General features: G+C 40.4%; 2 protein-coding genes across 3 annotated transcripts in view; one reads left to right on the top strand and one right to left on the bottom strand.

Moving 5' to 3' along the window:
- Window positions 1-1,221: 1,221 nt before the first annotated feature.
- On the bottom strand, window positions 1,222-8,587 carry NUDCD2 (NudC domain containing 2). Its single transcript, XM_004587458.4, has 4 exons — window positions 8,046-8,587; window positions 5,455-5,503; window positions 5,084-5,235; window positions 1,222-2,385 (listed from the first exon to the last, which is right to left on the bottom strand). Exons 1-4 carry the CDS (start codon window positions 8,301-8,303, stop codon window positions 2,302-2,304), a joined length of 543 nt encoding a protein of 180 aa, XP_004587515.2. The 5' UTR covers window positions 8,304-8,587; the 3' UTR covers window positions 1,222-2,301.
- A 182-nt stretch (window positions 8,588-8,769) lies between these two features.
- HMMR (hyaluronan mediated motility receptor) overlaps window positions 8,770-19,598 on the top strand; it is a 31,034-nt gene continuing 20,205 nt past the window's right edge. For both annotated transcript variants that reach the window (XM_058677641.1, XM_012927660.2), the window contains exons 1-5: window positions 8,770-8,898; window positions 13,880-13,978; window positions 14,356-14,435; window positions 16,973-17,017; window positions 19,166-19,354. In XM_058677641.1, the coding sequence (XP_058533624.1) occupies window positions 8,853-8,898; window positions 13,880-13,978; window positions 14,356-14,435; window positions 16,973-17,017; window positions 19,166-19,354 (459 nt within the window). In that variant the 5' untranslated portion in view covers window positions 8,770-8,852. The remainder of the gene's footprint in view (window positions 8,899-13,879; window positions 13,979-14,355; window positions 14,436-16,972; window positions 17,018-19,165; window positions 19,355-19,598) is intronic.

Here is a 19,598-nt window from a genome sequence, read left to right as displayed (position 1 = left end):
AAGTATCATATGCTAGAACACGGTTGAATTTCTGAAACATTGAGAGCAAGTTACCAAAGACCACATATACTATAGTTGCACATACAAGAAATGTCTGGTACAGGGAACTGAGACAGAAAATGAATTAGTGGTTGTTTGGCTGACAAGGGATGGGGAAAAGGGAGGGATAGTAGCAAAAAGACATAAGATTTCTACTTAAGATAAAATCAGTGTTGTATATAGTATTATATTATGGATATTATATATTATGGATAAATGCATATACATTATGTCTCAGGTTATTGTTAAGATCATATGATTCCACGTATACTGTGGAGTAGGCAAAACTATAGAAACAGATATAATCATGGTTTCCAGGGCTTCTAGGATAGGAGCAGGATGACTGAAACTGTTTACATCTATCTATATATCTGCCATAATTTGTTAAATACACCAATGTTAATTCTAATATATATATATATTTAAAATAGTTTTTTTTAATTGTCAAAAAGATAAGCCAATTTGAGGGGAAAAAAGCTATTTCTCTCTTAACAACTCAATCCAAAAGTACTGGATAAAATCAGCAAGGTACGCCTAACAGGGTTTATGCACTGCAGTGAGTAAGGGAAGGATGTTGGACTTTCACAAGGATGGCATGCACTTCCCTGGGAAGGAGATGCGGTGACCTACATTTCAGAGAAACACATGAGCAGTAGGAATCAGGTTTCTCACTGCTATAAAAGGAAGCTATAAACATGGAAAGGGAGAAAACAAGAATCAACCTCCTAATATTAGAATCGAAAGTTTAACTATGAACTCACAGCATTCAACATACACATATATGGAAATATATGTTATTAATGCACACAAAAAAACAATTACACACTAGTACCCAATCTTGGCTTTCAAATTTTTGGCAAAAAATGGTTCATCTTGGGCTAGAGTAGAGAAAACATAGTGAGTCTAGGATATCTTTAACCAGAGAGTAAAAAAATAACACAAATAAAGAAAGGAAAATTACAAAAAGATACACAAAAGCCAGATAAAATAATGCAAATGTATAACAATTAGCATCAATGTAATAATTTTTAATCCATTAAAATAATAGAAAATCATGAATCTACAGAGGTATAAATAAATAGAAATTCTGATGTGAAACAAGGTAGTTTTGTTGCAACTAACTGCTCATAAAATAATCTATAAACATTTACTTTACAAAGGAGTCTGAAAAATATAAACTGGTGATCTAAGTAACGCCTTCAGAAATGAAATAAATTCAAATTGTTAATCATGATAGGATGTAATAACTCATGGCCACTTCTATAATAAATGCTAAAAATGCACATCTAAGTCTAATTGTGAAGTCTAAGACGACCTGGTTTCAACGGTGCACCCCCGCTAGGTAAGATTATGTCATTCCTTGAAGCAAATACACACTGGTCCACTCCAAGATGAAGCATCACGTCCTCTACTAATTAACTCAAAGAGTTCATAAATAAAACAAACTATGTACCTTATGTATTGTATTGTTTCTGTGTTGAGATTTCTGTTTTGGAAATTAATTTTTTGAAGGATTAAAAAGAAAAAAGGCTGAAATGAAATTTCAATGATTCCTTCCTCAATGTTTGGATCACTGAAAGTCAAAATGATACCTCTGCCAATTAATGACGTGAATATGCTTTCCCCACTGACAAAGAACCTGTCCAATAACAACACTTAACCTCGTTATTTCTCCTTACAAACCCATTCCTACTGATATGTTCTTGAACTATTTTTAAATTTCTTGACACAATCTCTTCAGGAATAATAAATGAAAAAGGAAATTTTCATTAGGTTGTAAAACTTACTCAAAGTATTTTTGTGGGTCTAATTCCTGCTTTAAATTTTTTTCAGTACAATATTTTTCTGTGTAAATACTTAGACAAAGGGGTACACAATTCCTATTTAGAAAAGTTTATTGAACATTATTCCTGTGTCACACTTATCAAAAAAAAAAAAAAAATCCCTGAAGGCACCCTTTCACATGATCTATAACCTACTGCTTTTTTGTATTAAAAATACAATTAATATGAAATTAGTAAAATGCAATTTATATAAAACTTCATGCTGAGCAAAAACAAGTCCAAAAAAAGTTACCATATATTCATAGATCCCAGAGTATGTAATTTCTACATAAAACCATATTTGAATGCAACTTTTAGAACCATAATTAAATATGTTTGTCAGTGTGTTAACTGGAGGCATCCACATTTTCCCTCTTCACGAGATCTGCGTCTTTGATCACCATCTGCTAGGATCCACAGGAAGCATCGCAAGTACTGGTTATTTCTCAAGGTTTGAGAAATCTGGTCCACCTTTAGAGTAGTTTCCTGAGATTTCTGCTCCACTGAAGTCAAAACCAGGATTCTAAAAGATACGGAAAACATTACAATAAAACATAAGGACAAATACACATATGAACTGGCAATTCACACACACAAAAAAATCTAAGTGGGAAAAAAATATATGAAAAGGTGCTAAACTTTGTTGTAATCACCAAACTAGGATTTAAAACTGAGATATTTTTCAACTTATAGATTACAATGCTGGACAGTGTTTGGAGAAATGTTCTTCTTTATCTGTTGTATAAAAAGATTTTAATAATTAATAATTTTTGAAAGCTTGCTATATATGCTACACAATGAGTTTAACAGTTATACGTCAGGGCGGGCACAGTGGCTCAACATGCATCCTCTGCCTACAAGTGTCAGCACTTGTAGAACTGATGCGGGTATCAGTTCATGTCCCGGCTGCTCCACTCCCCATCCAGCTCCCTGCTTATTATCTGCGAAAGCACTAGAAGACGGCTCAAAGCCTTGGGACCCTGCACACACATGGAAGACCAGGAAAAAGCTCCTGGCTCCTGGCTTCAGACCAGCTCAGCTTTGATCACTGTGGCCATTTGGGAAGTGAACCAGTGGGTGGAAAATATTTCTGTCCCTGTAAATCTGCCTTTCGAATAAAAACAGTCTTTTTGGTAAGCAAGTCCATTTATTTAATCCCAAGCTACCAGTGCAAGAGTAGCCCACACTACTAAGTTTGTTGGGCTTTGCAGGCTTGATACTCTCCCAGGCACGCAAGTATATAAAATACCATACGAGCTATAATACAATATCATAGGAAATATAATACTTAAATGAATAACCACGGGTTGTTCTAGTAAAAGTTTACATACAAAAAACAGGCAGGCAATAGCCTGTATACAACTAGTAGCCCACAGTTTACAACTTATGACTTAATGTGTTACAATCAGGGGAAAAAAACAAGCATTTCAGAATAAGACAACTGGAGAAAAATTACAGTATTTAAATGAAGTAACTCAAAGTATGTTTCACTGAGCAATGACTTCAAACTGATTAGCTAAGCTAAGGGAGAAAAACAATCTAGTCAAAAAACAGTTAAGGAATGATTCAGAATGGTTGATGAACAAGGGGAGAAGAGGAGGAAAGCAAGCAAAAAAAAAGGGAAGAGAAGGAAGTGAGGAGAGGGGAGGGGGAGGAGTAAGGGAAGGAGAGGGAGTGGAAAGCCACTTAGGGATTAAAACAGAGGATGGAAAATTTTTCTCTCACTCTGTGTGTGTGTGTGTCTGTGCTGAATGTTTCCTCTCTGTTAACTCTGCTTTTCAAAAAATAAAATAAATCCTTACATTAGAAAATAGTTATTGAGGGCCTGGCGTAGTAGCCTAGTGGCTAAAGTCCTCGCCTTGAACACACCAGGATCCCATATGGGATACCAGTTCTAATCCGGGTGACTCCACTTCCCATCCAGCTCCCAGCTTATTGTCTGCAACAGCAGTCGAGGACGGCCCAAAGCCTTGGGACCCCGCACACATATGGGAGACCCAGAAGAAGCTCCTGGCTTCGGATTGGCACAGTTCCAGTCACTGCAGCCATTTAGGAAGTCAATCAACAAACAGAAGATCTTCCTCTCTGTCTTTCCTCCTCTCTGTATTTCTGACTTTCTAATAAAAAAAAAAAAAAAAACACGAAAAATAGTATTGAAGTAATCCAGACATTAGAAGTAGTCCAAATCATAACTGGTAACTTATTGGAGTGGATGTTGAGAAGTGGCTAAATTCTGAACATACATGGAAAATAGTGCCAGTCAGGACCCCTAACATAGGGATTACAGCAGCAGGAATCCAAGAGAATTCCCTGAATGTATTAATTTGTTTGCTGTACTGAAGCAACCAACTTCCAGTAAATGACATGAAAAGGATAGAGGTAGTATAAATCTGAGGAGGAAATTAGGGTACTCAATTTGGACTCGCTGCAATACATCTGTTAAGGTGAGTCAGAGATGTTGAATATCCAACCGGATCTATAGTTTCAAACGTTAGGAGAAAATTTTAAGATATAGATATTTAGAGATAATTTTAAGAACATTACAAAAAAGAGAGAAATTATCCAACAAAACCTAAAAAGGTGCTTTGATCTAATAATTCTTTCCCTAGAAATCTAAGATATCTATCTACTTGAACATTTCAGTAGTTTTATATGCCAGCCCTTCTTTAAAGTTAATAGACAAATCAGTACAACTAACAGTTACATTAATAATTATGATATATCCAAAGCAGAGAAGACCCTAAAGCAATTAAAAATAGTGAGGTTTACTCGAATGTAACAGTTCAGAAAGAGTTAAGAAACACTACTAAATGAAAATACAACATGAATAACAATAAATGCACGGTGATCTTCCATTTACGACAGAAACAAGCCAACTACCAAAAAGGTATTGAACTGAGAACAAGACAGAGGAATGGAACGTGAAGGATCACAGCAAAAAGCATGTCAGTTTTTTAATCTACATACATTTGTTAAGAATTTGTTTATGAATTACTGATGCATATTAAGCACATTTTACCTCACAAGTCACACCAATTAAAATCACTCAAGGAAACCTTAACAATTGAGTTTATACATTTTTCTATTTACTATAATCCAAAGTTTAAAGAATTTCTGCAACTTGTTATAACTGCATTTGAGTTTTAATTTCAAATGCTACAGTATTATTAAAGAATTTTCAGAGATTTCACTACACGTCCATAGACACGAATCTGACTTACTTCTTTTTGGAACCGCTCTAATGTAAGCTTTCTCTGCATTTGGTCTTGCACCCAGGGATCAGCTGCATATTCAGATTCCAGAAGAGAAGTCCAACAATTTGCTGCATCTCTCTTTGTCTTTGTAAGAACAATACGAACCATTTTTCTATCCTCTGAAGAAAAGTAACACCATAAATAAAAACATTAGAGTCCATCACTAAATGTTATATTTTTCATAAGGTGATCTAGACATACAACTAGTTCTAATACACTTCTATTATTCCAGCTTTGAAAGGCACAAAATAAAAAGTACCCAACACAAAAGAGGACAAATGCTAAGTTCAAAGGTAACAAATGCTAAGTTTCTGAGAATTATCGTAGATCATCCTTACCCAAAGTCCATGTTCCCTCATCAGCTATGGTAGAATCAAAGAGCTTGCCCTGAAAAATAAACATATAAGGAAATAAGAATAGAGCAATTCATTTCTATAAGGCCTTCATGATTAAAAGTTATCAATTTTGGGCCCGGCAGCGTGGCCTAGCGGCTAAAGTCCTCGCCTTGAAAGCCCCGGGATCCCATATGGACACCGGTTCTAATCCCAGCAGCTCCACTTCCCATCCAGCTCCCTGCTTGAGCCTGGGAAAGCAGTCGAGGACGGCCCAATGCTTTGGGACACTGCACCCGCGTGGGAGACCCAGAAGAGGTGCCTGGTTCCCGGCATCGGATCGGCGCGCACCGGCCCGTTGTGGCTCACTTGGGGAGTGAATCATCGGACGGAAGATCTTCCTCTCTGTCTCTCCTCCTCTGTGTATATATGGCTGTAATAAAATGAATAAATCTTTAAAAAAAAAGTTACCAATTTCCTTTCTAATCCACATTTGTATCATGTTATCAGATTTCTCAATGCTGACCTCTAACTTTTCTCCTAGGGATAAAAACAACTTAAGTTACATTGTTTGCAATTTTTACAACAAGCACCAAGATCTCTTAAAAACAAACAGAACAAGAAATCAGGACTTTCTAATCTTTACAGTGTAGAAATATCATTAATTGTTGATTGGTCAAACATGAGGTTAACAGCTGACAACTTGAAATTGTACCCACTACACCACACTATGAGAAAGGAACTCCCACCCAAAGCAGAAATGCCGTCTTATAAAACTTTTAGGGGTAGGTCATGGAGCAACAGGTTAAGTGACAGTGAGGGGCGCCTTCCCAGGAGTGGAGCCGCTTGCTTCCAGGCCCAGCTGCTCTACTTCTGATCCAGCTTCCTGCTACTGTACCTGCTGGAAGACAGCAGATGCTGCCTCAAGTATGGAGTTTCTGCCCTAAATGTGGGAGTGCCAGATGGAGTTTCTGGTTCCCAGTTTCAGCTGCATCAGCCCTGGGTGTTGTGGACATCTGAGAGTGAATCAGCAGATGGAAGACATTTCTCTCTTAAAAATTTTTTTTACAGTAAACTTTTACAGATTGGTTAATTCCACTCTGCAATCAGCAACCAGAGCACTTTTAAAGCACATGCTATGGAGAAGACTGACTTTTCATTTAGGAAGAAAGCAACACAAATTTTAATGTGTGTCATTAAGCCCAAATCCACTTCAATCTCTTGCCAGATTTAACTAACGGGAAACGAAAATGTCAGCAAAATATATTCATAGCTTTTAGTTTATCAACAATAATAAAGAAATTTTAGTGGCAAAATCCCAGCAGCACTGCTAAACTCTCAAAAGTTATTGGAAGTATCAAAGCAACTTTTATTTTTGCATTTTAAAAAACGCACTTACTTGTCTGAAAGCAGAGTTTCAGACAGAGAGGGAGAGACAAAGAGATCTTCCACCCCCAGGTTCACAACCATAAAGGTTGGCCTTCAACCCAGGAGCTTCTTCCAGGTCTCCCACGTGGGTAGAGGGTCCAAGCGTCTGGCTGGATGCTGCTGTTTTTCCAGGCGCACTGGCAAGGAGCTGGACTGGAAACAGAGCAGCTGGGATACCCACCAGCACCCACAAGGGAGGCTGGCATAACAGGTGATGGGCAGACACTTGCCCCCAAGATAAAAAGTTCAATTGTAATCTTCAACCATCCTTCAGACAAATCAATTATATCTATTCAGAGAAGTTATTAGTTGACACAGTGAATGCCTTTTACAAGAATCATAGGTACACATGGCAGTTAGTTCCACATAAATACGAACTAAGATGTACGAGTTTATTACATACCAGGCACTACTCCAAAGTCGTCCTTCCCTAAGCGTACCCGTAACGCTCAAAACAACTCTATGAGAAAGCTAATAACCACACCTCGAGAAGGCCTGGGTCTCTCAGTAATAACGTAATGACTTTCTGCACAAAGTTATCATTCTAAAACACTCAGGAAATGACGTTTCCTATCGAGCCGTCTCCCTTCACCAAGACATTGTCGTCCAATATCTTATGCATCTAAGAAACCTAATTCCAACCTGTTAACTGAGTTTAAACCACAGGCTTAACAAAGGAAAGGCAGGTTTTCGACCTAAGGGACACTGGCAAAAAAAAGTGGGGGGGAATATAAATTATTTTTTTTCACACAGCTCACATTTGCTTGTCCACCCCACAAACATGCTGCATTTTTTCTAGTACGATTCGGTAAATCACCTGAAATCATGTCTGAAGCCTCATCCTACTATCCCCACCTATTTCCTTGTACTCTGTACCACCTATGTTTCAACCTCCGCATTAAGATACGCCTGGAGGAAGTATCAATACATATATTTACTCATTCAACAATCTGACTATTCTCAACTGAAGACCCTCCGATAACTGGGAAGCGACAGCCTGACTTGATTTGGAAATCAAGGCGAGATACGGGCTCGTATTTCCACAAGTCAGGACTTGCCCAGAGCCCAAACCCGGGACCAGTTCCCTGCTTTTTCTCTCAGCCAGGGGAGCCGCGTGGCCCCGAAGCCACTGCAAAGACGCGCAGCCCTTGGGGACGACCTGCAGCTACCTTGAGGATCTCGCGGCCCCCAACGGCCAGCGCCACATGCCGGCTCTGCAGGCCGCACTGGATGTCCTGGGCGCGGGTGCCTGGCGGCACCTGCACTTCAATGAACACCTCCTCCAGGGTCTGGTACCACTGGCCCCACGGCGTGCCGCACGGCACCACCCCACTGCGCTCCTCAAACGGGGTCGACATGCTCCCGGCGCCTCTGGGCACGAGCGGCACTAGGCGAGCCGTGCGCACGCGCAGAAGCCCGCGGCCCATTCACGTCCGCCCGGGTCACTGCACATGCGCAGGAGATGCTCGGGTTTCCCTCTCAAGAGACCATTGAGGAGGACGCTAACAAGACCGAGTTGGAAAGAAATGAAAACCAGAGACGCTGCCAAGCAGAGAACATTGGGACAAAGTCAGAATGAGGGCGGAAGGAACGCAGCGACAGCTCTGTGACGCCAAAATGCATTCTCGACCTGTCAGTGCGCCTGCGCCAATGCTGTTCCCACAGAGGTTGGAAGTCAGCAACGCCAGGAAGGGCTGGACAGACAGCTGGGAACCAATCGCAGTCAGCTATTGGCTGATGACGAAAACACCCGGGTTTCCTGGTTGGACGAGGTGCGAGCCTAGTACGCGTGCGTCTGCATTTTCCCGCACGGGATTGGTCGAGGTTTGTTTTTCGGCGTTCCGATTCGCTAACCTGCGTGGTGGGCGGGGAATGCGTGCGGAGGTTTGAATTTGAAACGGGAAAGCCGGGCAGGGTGTCCCAGTGAGCTGCGGTGGCGTTCCGGGCAGGATCGGGCGGTGGCAACGCCTGAGAGCATGTCGTTTCCTAAGGCGCCGCTGAAACGCTTCAATGACCCCTCTGGTGCGTTCAGGGGACCGAGGGGGCGCCGGGGGAGCCACTGGCTAAGGCCGGGGGAGGGCTCGGCTGGTCCCACGTAGGCAAGGGCTGTTCTCGAAGCTGAACGTGCTGCGCTGAGGAAAAACACCCTTCCCTGAGGAGTTTCTGTCAGGGCACTTGGGAGGTTGCGAGTCTGAGGGGAGCGAGCTGAGCAAACGCTGGGCGCTGGAAGGATTCGCGGGGAAGAAACCGTTTTCTTCAGAAGCCCAGGATATCTTTTCAGTATTCCTTTCGGGCGCTAAAGAAGGAAGATGCATGTGAATGGTCTGTGAGGAACATTTTCTCGATTTTGGTGTAATGGTCAGCTTTTCATTTGACTACTGTTAAGGTCCTTGCCTGAATTCCCGCTAAGCTAGGATTTTTTTTAACCTTTTCACTTTTCCTTTGAAGAATTAAGCACTTGATTGTAAGTTAACTTATAATATGTTACCTCAAGAACTGAGGAAAAGGTGGGAGGGAGGGAAAATTATTATGTTCCTAGAATTCTATCTATGAAATATTTTTGAATCTGTTAAAAAAAAGGAAAAGGAAAAAATGTAAAAGAAGGAAGCTTGATAGTTTACTGGTGTAAAGTTACAGCAGTAGGAGATGCTGGAAAAGCTAAAAATGAAGTAATGACAGCTAATGCCACTGTACTTCGGGGACCATACTGTGTTTACATTGTTATTAGTTTTTTTTTAGCCCCCATACAACTTTGACAGCATTTTATTCATTCATTCCTTTTTTAAAATTTTTGTTTATTTTTGTTGTAAAATCAGATATACAGAGAGGAGGAGAAACAGGGAGGAAGCTCTTCCAGCTGATAAATCACTCCCTAAGTAGCCACAACGGTCAGAGCTGAGCTGATGCAAAGCCAGAAACCAGGAGCCTCCTCTGGGTCCCCCATGCAGGTGCGGGGTCCCAAGGATTTGGGCCGTCCTTGACTACTTTCCCAGGCCACAAGCAGGGAACTGGGTGGGAAGTGGAGCAGCTGGAGTTAGAACCTGCGCCCATATGGGATCCCAACTCAGGCTAAGCAGGGACTTTAGTCACAGGGCTACCACACCGGACACTTCTCTTTATTTCGTTGACAAAAGCACTACTGCTTACTTTTGCTGTCCTTAAACGGCCAGTTTGGCAGAACTGAGGTATAAAACCAAGCCCTGAGTGCTTGCTCATATTTAAACCCTGAAGTGCTTAAGCACAGTTAGCAGAATGCCTTGTCGTGGTGGGCAGAAATCATCTGTAGATGCCTAGTCGAATCTACTGGCTGAACAGTTTTTCAGCCCCACAGTTTTTCAGCCCCACAGTTTTGGGGATGAGAAGAGCTCCTTGATATTTGTTATGTGTGAACATTTTGGTGATATTTCATTTTATTTCACAATCCCTACAATCGTGCTGTTAAGTACAATTTTTTTATTTGTAGTGAAGAATTTAAGTCCCCCAAAAGGGTAACTTTCTGGCAAGTTTAAAGTTACACTGGAAGAGAAGAAGTAATTATGTTCTTATTTGCTCTCTTATATCTACAGTGTATCTGGCATATAGTAATATATGTTTAGATTTTGTCTTTTTTTTTTAAGACTTAGTCAAAAGGTTTATTGACTTACTTGAAAGACAGAGTTGCGGGGAGATCTGCCATCTGCTGTTTCATTTCCCAGATGGCTGCAATAGCAGCCAGTCCAAAGCCAGGAACTAGGAAATCCATCCAGGTGCCCCATGTGGGTGGCAGGGCCCTGCTGCCTCCAAGAGCACTTACAGGAAGCTGCGTTAGAAGCAGAGTTGCCAGGACCAAAGCTGGCAATTACTGGAACCACAAGTGACAACCTTATTCACCATGCCCCAATGCCAGCCCCAGTTAGGTCTTTGAACAGGCTCACACAGGTATCTTTGAAACCTGGTCTGGCTGATCAAAAAACCTATTCCCAGAGCAGATTTTTAACCTGGGTTAAAATGGCCACATCTCATGTTCAAGTACCTGGACTCCATTCCTGGCTCTGCTACCCATCCCAGCTTCCTGCTGATATGGACCTGGACGGGCAGCATGCTCTTCCTCATGGATGGGACACCCAGCACTCAGGTGGGAGACCCCCGATGGAGTTCCCAGTTCCCAGGATCAGGCACTTCTAGGGAACCGCCAGCAGATGGGAGCACTCTGTTCTGGTCTGTCACCTCTGTCTGTGTCTCCCTGGCACTCAGATCATTTAAAAAGCTAAATGAGGGCAGGCACTGGGAGGAGCAAGTGAAGCCATCGCCTTCAAAGCTGGTATCCCATACAGGAACTGGCTCACAGCCTGCTTTTCCACCTCCATCCAGCTCCCTGCTAATGGGATAAAGCCAATGAACTATAATACTACAATTCAGAATGTTTTGCTTTGTTTTGTTTCTGGCTGCGTATTGAGACTGGGGCAGTGCGACTCACGTTTTTCCAAAGAATCTTCTCCAAGGGCAGATTGAAGGAACGTGGCAGTGGACTCTGCATCAGAGCTGCTCCTGCCTCCCCCCAAACAGGCAGAATTAGCAAGAGTGGTGGCAGGTTTCTCAAAATTTTTATTTGCCTCAACATACATTATGTTCCTCATTACCTTCTCTTGCCTACAGCAAATGAACAAGAGTTGCACTAAGATGTGCCACACTTGGTCTGCATTGAGGGAACCTTGTGACTTGACTCTGCCTTGATACTGTAGAGTATAAATGACTAAGTATGAGTGGCGAGATAACCTGGATTAATGCCTGTGCTGAGCTCAGCCCAGTGAATTCTGTGATTCACTTTGAGATTCTTTTCTGTTTAAAGATCTATTTATTTTTATCGGAAAGGCAAGTCTGATTTTGTGGAGTGAAGGCGAGACAGAAAAACTGTTTAACTTCTGGTTCACGCCCCAAAATGTGGCAACAGCCAGAACTGAGCTGATGTTAAGCCAGGAACCTCCTCCAGATCTCTCATGTAGGTGCAGGGTCCCAAGGTTTTGGACCATCCTCTACTGCTTTCCCAGGCCACAAGCAGAGAGCTGAATGGGAAGTGGAGCAGGTGGGATGTGAACCAGTGCCCACATGAGATCCCAATGCGTGTACAAGGCAAGGAGTTGGCCACTAGGTTATCATACCGGGCCCTTAATTCTATCCTTAATAGAATTTTTATGGTGTACTTAGAATTGGTGAAAGCACCTGGAAGTACTTTTAAAAGGGTAACCCAGCGTAAAAATGACTTAAATTTGTCCATAGGCTACTGCGGTACTTCACAATGCCCATGGAGGGGCCAATGTTATGGCAGAGCAAGTTAAGCTTCTGCCTGAGATGCCAGTATCGTAGAACATTGAGTGCTGGCTGCTCCACTTCCAATTCAGGGCCGTTTTAATACACCTGAGAGAGCAGCAGAGCTGGTTCAAGTACTTGGGTCCCTGACACCCACATGAGACACCAAAATGAAGTTCGTGACTCTTGGCTTTAATGAAGGGCTCTAACCATGTAGCTATTTGCAGTGTGAACTAGTGAATGGAAGATTCTCTTTCTCTGTCACTCTTTCAAATAAATACATTTTTGAAAAGAGTTCATGGAAATATACAATTAAAGTAAAAATTTATTTTGGTTTAGAAAAATTTGGAAGCAATGATGTTTTTTCATAATATGTTTTTTCATGATAAAAGTTCCATGAACAATTTTAAAAATGCTCTGTGTATTTTTCTGTTTCTAAAGAGTGAAAACTTCCAGAAAATTGTGATTACTTTAGCTTGCTGCACATGTGTAATATTGATGTTTTCTGTTATTTCACTTTGAAAAATTTTGTAAAGAAATGATTAATTTGTTTGAACAAGTGACAGAAAGGGAGAGCTAGGTGGATGAATGGTCCATCACTGTGTGATTTCCTCCACATGCTTCTAACAAGCTTGGCTCTCTAGAGAAAAGCCAGAAGCCAGAAACTCCCTCATGTTTCCCCACGTGGGTGGCAGGCATATAAATACTTATATTAGCACTGGTCCTTCCAGATACAGCAGCAGGAGGTGGGATCTGAAGTGGGGATGGACTTGATCCCGGACACGGATATGGAATACAGGTGTCACAAGCAGCAGCTTCGTACGCTGCACCACAGTGCTCACTGCCTGCCCCTTTTTCTTTTTGCTGTGCTATCAAGAGCCGTCTGAGAAACAAGATCAGTAGTTGCCTTGAAATGGTCACAGCTCCTTGCTGTTTCTACTCATTTGCATGAAACTCTAACCTGAATTAGACAGCTGTTTAAGGATTAGTATTAATCTCTCGGTTTCCAATCAGCTGACAATGCTAGTAGTGTTTTTTTCTTGTGGTAAATCTCAGGGCTCCTTCTCAAGTGTGTAAACCCTTTGAGTGGCCTTCACATTTGGTATCTGGGGTAAGTGTAGTTATACAATAGATGTGTAACCTTCTGGAATGTAGAAATATAGCCCAGCAGAGTTTGTACTTTCTATAACATGACTGTAAATTTCCTGTGCTTCAGCTTCCTTATTTATAAATTTGTTATGTAAGGTTCTTGTGAGAATTAAAGTTACATCTGTAAAATGCTCAGCATAATGCCTGGCATTTATTAAGTACTCAAGAAAGTTTTATTTGTTTTTTGTGTGGTTACTTCTGCATATGCAAAGTACATTTATAATCGTAAGTAGATCCCATGTATTGACAATAGATTATCAATGACATTTATATCTGGCTAAATCTGAAAGATGAGTTTTAATTGCTTTGTATCTGGTAAACCTATGATGGTTGCGTAAATAACTCTGAGTATTGACATCAGATGTTTTCTGCTTGTATTCAGTCTTCATTGTTACACATTGTGCTGCCTCAACTGCCTGTGGCTTTATCCTTTGTACTCAGTTGAACTGTATTCAGTGTTTTACTTTGGTATTTAGTAATTACTGCCTGTTTCACTTTATCATGACCTGTCTTAAGTGTAGATCATAAATTACATTAAGTGGTATGTATTGTTTTATGTTTTCTTTAGGTTGTGCACCATCTCCAGGAGCTTATGATGTTAAAACTTCAGAAACAGTAAAAGGACCAGTGTCCTTTCAGAAGTCACAGAGATTTAAAAAACAGAAAGGTAATGGGTATTGAAGTAAAATATTAGCATGATCCAGCAAATTTAGAATTAATGACAGTATTTAAATTGGAAAATGATGTAACTTCCTCGAATATAAAGTTAGAATTATATTTAAATATTCATTGATGATAGATTCATGAAATGATTAAACAAAATAATACATCAATATGCTGTTGTATAATCAAAAAGATTATATGTGTAAATATATATGTGTTAGATGTGTAAAAAATATAGTGCAGCTAATTATTTGGAAGTCTTTAGTCAGGAAAAGGATAACTGGCTTTTTCCTTATGCTTGCAATTAAGAAATATGAAAATTGCCTTTTGAATATAGTTAAAAAATATAAAACCTAATCTGCACAATTCATCTTTCTGCAGAATCTCAGCAGAATGTTAATATTGACAGGGATACTACATTACCTACTTCGGCTAGGACAGTCAAGACTTCAGGATTAAAGGTGAGGAGCTTTTCCATGCCAGCCAGGTGTGTTGGGGAGGGACTCAAGTGTGCATGCAAGACTCTTTGGGTTTCACGTTTCCGTCTGCTTACTGACTCCCAGTTGCCGGTAGCTTCTGCTGTCAGTGCTGCCTTCATTGTCTGCATCCACAGACTGGGGGAGTCGGGAGTCAGGCTCAAGCACTGGCTGTCAAAGCCAGGCATTCTGATGTGGGATGTGGACATTCTAACTGCTACACTCCCCTTGTTTACTATTAGTGTAGTTTTAGTATATGTTTTAAAGCATATCCAGTTCTGTTAATTAGCAAACTTGCCTAATGGTTTTTTTTTTTTAATTTTTATTACAAAGTCAGATATACAGAGAGGAGGAGAGACAGAGAGGAAGATCTTCTGTCCGATGATTCACTCCCCAAGTGAGCCGCAACAGGCCGGTGCTATGCCGATCCTTAGCCGGGAACCTGGAACCTCTTCCGGGTCTCCCACACGGGTGCAGGGTCCCAAAGCTTTGGGCCGTCCTCGACTGCTTTCCCAGGCCACAAGCAGGAAGCTGGATGGGAAGTGGAGCTGCCGGGACTAGAACCGGCGTCAATATGGGATCCCGGGGCTTTCAAGGCGAGGACTTTAGCCTCTAGGCCACGCCGCTGGGCCCATGTTTTTTTAACTGTGTGGATGTGTTTTATGAAATCTAAGAGTAAGTGAATATTGCGAAAATTTAGCATCTAAAATGAAACATGCTATGTGTAAAGTATAAAGTGGATTTTGAAGTCGTAGTGTGAAAACTTCAGATTGTTAATTTTACACTCATTTTGAAATAATAATAGGCACTATATTGGGTTAAGTAAAATATAAATATTTTACTTTACATATGACTCGTAGAAAATTTGAAACATGTATTTAATTTTTTAAGATTTATTTGTTTTTATAAGAAAGACAGGTTTGGGCTCGGTGGCGTGGCCTAGCGGCTAAAGTCCTCGCCTTGAAAGCCCCAGGATCCCATATGGGCGTCGGTTCTAATCCCAGCAGGTCCACTTCCCATCCAGCTCCCTGCTTGTGGCCTGGGAAAGCGATTGAGGACGGCCCAATGCATTGGGACACTGCACCCGCGTGGGAGACCTGGAAGAGGTTCCAGGTTCCCGGCATCGGAGGATTGGTGCGCACCGGCCCGTTGCGGCTCACTTGGGGAGTGAATCATCGGACAGAAGATCTTCCTCTCTGTCTCTCCTCCTCTGTGTATATCTGGCTGTAATAAAAATGAATAATCTTTTTTAAAAAAAAGATAGGTTTACAGAACAGAGTGAGAGATAAAGATCCTCCATCTACGGGTTTACTCCCCAAATCCCGAGATGGCCAGAGCTGAGCTGATCTGAAACCAGGAGCCTTCTCCAAGTCTGGCAAATGGGTGCAGGCTCTCAAAGACTTGAGCCGTCCGCCTCTGCTTTCCTAGCTCACAGTCAGAAATGAAGCAGCCAGTTTCCATATGTGATGCCTGTTGGCGCTTGCAGTCAAAGGATCAGCCAGTTGAGCCATTATGCCAGAAAGAAGCTTCTATTATATTTTCAGGTAGAATTACTGAGCATACTTTTCTTGAAATTAGTTTAAATAAGTATACTTGAATATCTTGGACTCATAGTTCTTAAATTTTAGATTTTAGAAATTTAGTATTCACAAAACCGCTTAGAATACTGAATAGCCCAATTGGAGTATTAATAAACATGAAGCTAGGGGCTAGCGCTGTGGCAGATAAAAACCCTATTTCTAGCCATTGTGTCAGAATGACTAGTGGATATAAATAAGATGTAGCATGAAAAGTATGCCTTAGTTAGAAAATAAGTCATGAGAATATTAAAATAATATTACTATGTGTATTTTCCCTTTGGAGTTGAAAATTCACTCTATTTCTCTTTGTTAGAGTCTCTTCTAAGCTAGCGTGATTAAATATCCAGAATTTCTGTTTATCATTAAAAAGGAGGCAGTCAATAGCTTTATTCAAAAGTTCCACCTGTTCTTTTCACTGTGGTTGTAAAAAAAGCCTAATTTTGAGTTTGAAATCTTTTTTTCCAAAAGGTTTATTTTGAAAATCAGAGTCATAGAAAGGGGTAGGTAGAAAAAGATCTTGATTTTCCCCAAGTGACTGTAACAGTCGGTGCCGGACCAGACCTAAGCCAGGAGCCAGGATCTTCATTCTCCTACACTGAGACAAGGACCCAAAGCTCTGGCCTTCATTCGCTTCGCAGGGAGCTCAGTCAAATGTGGTACACAGATGGGATGCCATTGTCGCAGACAGCAGCTTTATCCCACACAGCACAGTTCCGGCCTTGTGTGGAAAGCTCTTAAACCTGATAACGTTTTGAGATTTTAAGAAGATTTTCCTTCATTTACCAGAAAAGTCATCTATGAAATGTGTCATAGACTTAGTGCACCATTTAAAAGAGAAATGAGCTACTTGGAGCTCTTTATCTTTTCTAATAACTAAAGATCAAGTATGATTGTGACGTTTATAGCATATAAATCTGTGTTTGTTCTTTGACTTTCAAACAGGAGCCTCTAAAGAATGATAAAGATTTGAAGATATTAGAAAAACAGGTAAGCAATACTTTAAGCTTTTTGAAAAATTAATGTTAGATATAATGTGGAGAGATTGGTGGAGTTTAAAAACACAAGTCTATTGCAGTTTAAGACCCATAGTGAGGGAAAATTCATCAAACACTGCTAACATTTTAGGACCTGTTCAAACTGTGTGGAATGTAGGATGCAGGCGGAGTCAAGGTTATTATTTCAAGATAGCCTGCCTAATGAATAACTTACAAAGATGGATACATCAGTTTATTACGATTCTATATGTGGATCAAATATTTCTCTTTATTCATAGTATCCATTCTTCCTGTATGCTAATATATATTTTAGAAATGTAATTAGGCTGATGTGATAGCTCAGTTGACTAAATCCTCCCCTTGCAAGTGCCAACATCCCATATGGGCATCAGTTCATCTCCTGGCTGCTCCACTTGCATTCAACTGCTTGCTTATGGCCTGGGAAAGCAGTGGAGGATTGGCCCAACGCCTAGGGATCCTGCACCTGCTTGGAAGACCCAGGAGTTCCTGACTTCTCATTGCTTCAGCTCCAGCTGTTGTGGGCATTTGGGGAGTGAACCAGCAGATAGAAGATTTCTCTCCTTTTCTTTGTAAATCTGTCTTTCCAATAAAAATAAATAATTTTTTTTTAAAAGTTTCACTAGAGAATTTATTGACAAGCTTGCAATCCTAGCAGATTACTTGTACTGATTAAGTTGTTGCTTGATGCATTGCTCTGCAAAACTGGTCTTCCTAAAGGCTGAAATAACCTGGAGCTTTGCTGTCCAATGAGAGTTACTTAGCAAGTGACTGTTTTTAAAGTAAATACAAAATCAGGAAGTGTTTAGTAGCTGTATGTGGTAAGCTTAACACACATCTTATTTGGTAGAGAGTGGATTTCCTTAATGGCAAGAACTTCAATAGAGCAGGACTGCCCTAAATTAGAACTCATTTATTTCCCTAAGCTATGCTGTGCTGTATTCTGTCCAACTTGTTTCTCTGCCAGGTTGTTTTTGATTGTTGGTTTTTTTCTGTTTAAGATTATTTTGTTTAGTTAGTGTCAGTAGAAGATACAGTGAAATATTTTGAGTACACAAAATTATGAAAACAGCATGCTGAATTTTGCAGCTCCTACCAGTTAGGCTTCTATTGCTGAACATACACGTTAATGAAAAAGCTCCTTTGTTGGATTGAAGCTTTCTATTTGAATGCAGTGAAATGTTGGCTTGGGACTAATATGTCAAGATAGTTGTGTATATCTGCTTGAATGCTCTGAACCCTTTGCCTTTGTCTTAGTAACATTGTCTAATTATTTTATTGAGGATAACATGTCATTGACATGGGAATTGATCTTTGTAAATGTATTAACTTAGTGTCAGTGAAACAGCTGATGACTCAGTAGTAATCCCAGGATTAAAACTGGAAGTTTGCATCAGTTTTTTTTATTGGGCACAGAATTTTAGATTGGCTGGCCTTTTTCCCCTATTAATTTTGCAGTTCATGTTTTTTCATTATTGTTATTTGTTTTATTATTTCTTTGTAACTGCTTTAGAGCAATAGAAAGGGTGGTGTGCTAGTGGTTAATGTATTCTGCTCAGAAGCTGTGTCTTGGAATAGAAAACAGCACCTCAAATTTTTAATATAAATTTGTGTAATTGGAACTCAGGAAAAAAATTCAAAAGCAGAAATATGTTGAAAGTTAGTAACAGGTTAATTACACTTAGAATTTTATGGCACTTAAAATCTGTTGTTAAAATGAATATAAATCTTAAATATTATAAGGTTACTATAATTACTCAATTAGCTAATAAAATTAGAATATGCGCATAGTAACAAAAAGAAAATGTTTTATTGAGTTGAAAGGCAGTATTACAGAGAAGGAGAGAGGTGGAGAGAATCTTCCTCTAGTTTACTCCGCACAAATGGCTACAGTGGCTGAGCTCAGCTACACAGAATCCAGGAGCCAAGAGCAGCTTCCAGGCTCCCACATGGGTACAGGGACCTGAACACTTGGACCATCTTCTACTGCTTGCTCAGGCCCTTTAACAGGAAGCTGGGTCAGAAGTGCAACAGCCAGAGGTGTTAACTGGCACAAACCAGTTGCCTTGATTAATGCTTGCTTTGTAACAGCGAATCACTTAACATCTTGTTTTTTTTCGAGATCCGTGTTCTCCTGCAGGAACGTGGTATTCAGGATAAGCGGATCCTGGATCTGGAGAGTGAGTTGGAAAAGACAGAAGCAAAGCTGAATGCTGCAGTCAGAGAAAAGACATGCCTGCATGCAAACAATGCTTCACTGGAAAAACAGCTCATTGAGATAACCAGGAGTAATGAAGTACTAAAATCTAAGGTATTTGAACCTCATGATAACATACAATTGAGTGAAAAATTAGATTTTTTTTTTCATTTTAGTTGTTTGGGAATTTAAACCTGTAGTTTAGCGCATTGCTTTCTATTAGATGTATCTTACTAAGTTTCCTCAAATGGAAATTGTTGTTATCTGTTTTGATTAGGATGCCAGATACTTAAGAAATTATAAGCAACCAAGATACTTTTATACATTTTGAAATCACTTTAAACATCTTTCTGTGAAG

The sequence above is a fragment of the Ochotona princeps genome, chromosome 19, assembly GCF_030435755.1.
Source record: "Ochotona princeps isolate mOchPri1 chromosome 19, mOchPri1.hap1, whole genome shotgun sequence".
NCBI classification, from domain to species: Eukaryota; Metazoa; Chordata; class Mammalia; order Lagomorpha; family Ochotonidae; genus Ochotona; species Ochotona princeps.
Note: the sequence above shows the minus strand (reverse complement) of the source record. Positions and strands in the feature narration are given on the sequence as shown.

Coding starts and splice junctions, on each gene's coding strand:
- NUDCD2 (XM_004587458.4), bottom strand. CDS start 8,303: ATGGGCCGCGGGCTTCTGCGCGTGCGCACGGCTCGCCTAGTGCCGCTC. Junction 5,504..8,045: donor GGGGCCGCGAGATCCTCAAG/GTAGCTGCAGGT, acceptor TTTATTTTTCAG/GGCAAGCTCTTTGATTCTAC. Junction 2,386..5,083: donor TAGAGCGGTTCCAAAAAGAA/GTAAGTCAGATT, acceptor CGTATCTTTTAG/AATCCTGGTTTTGACTTCAG.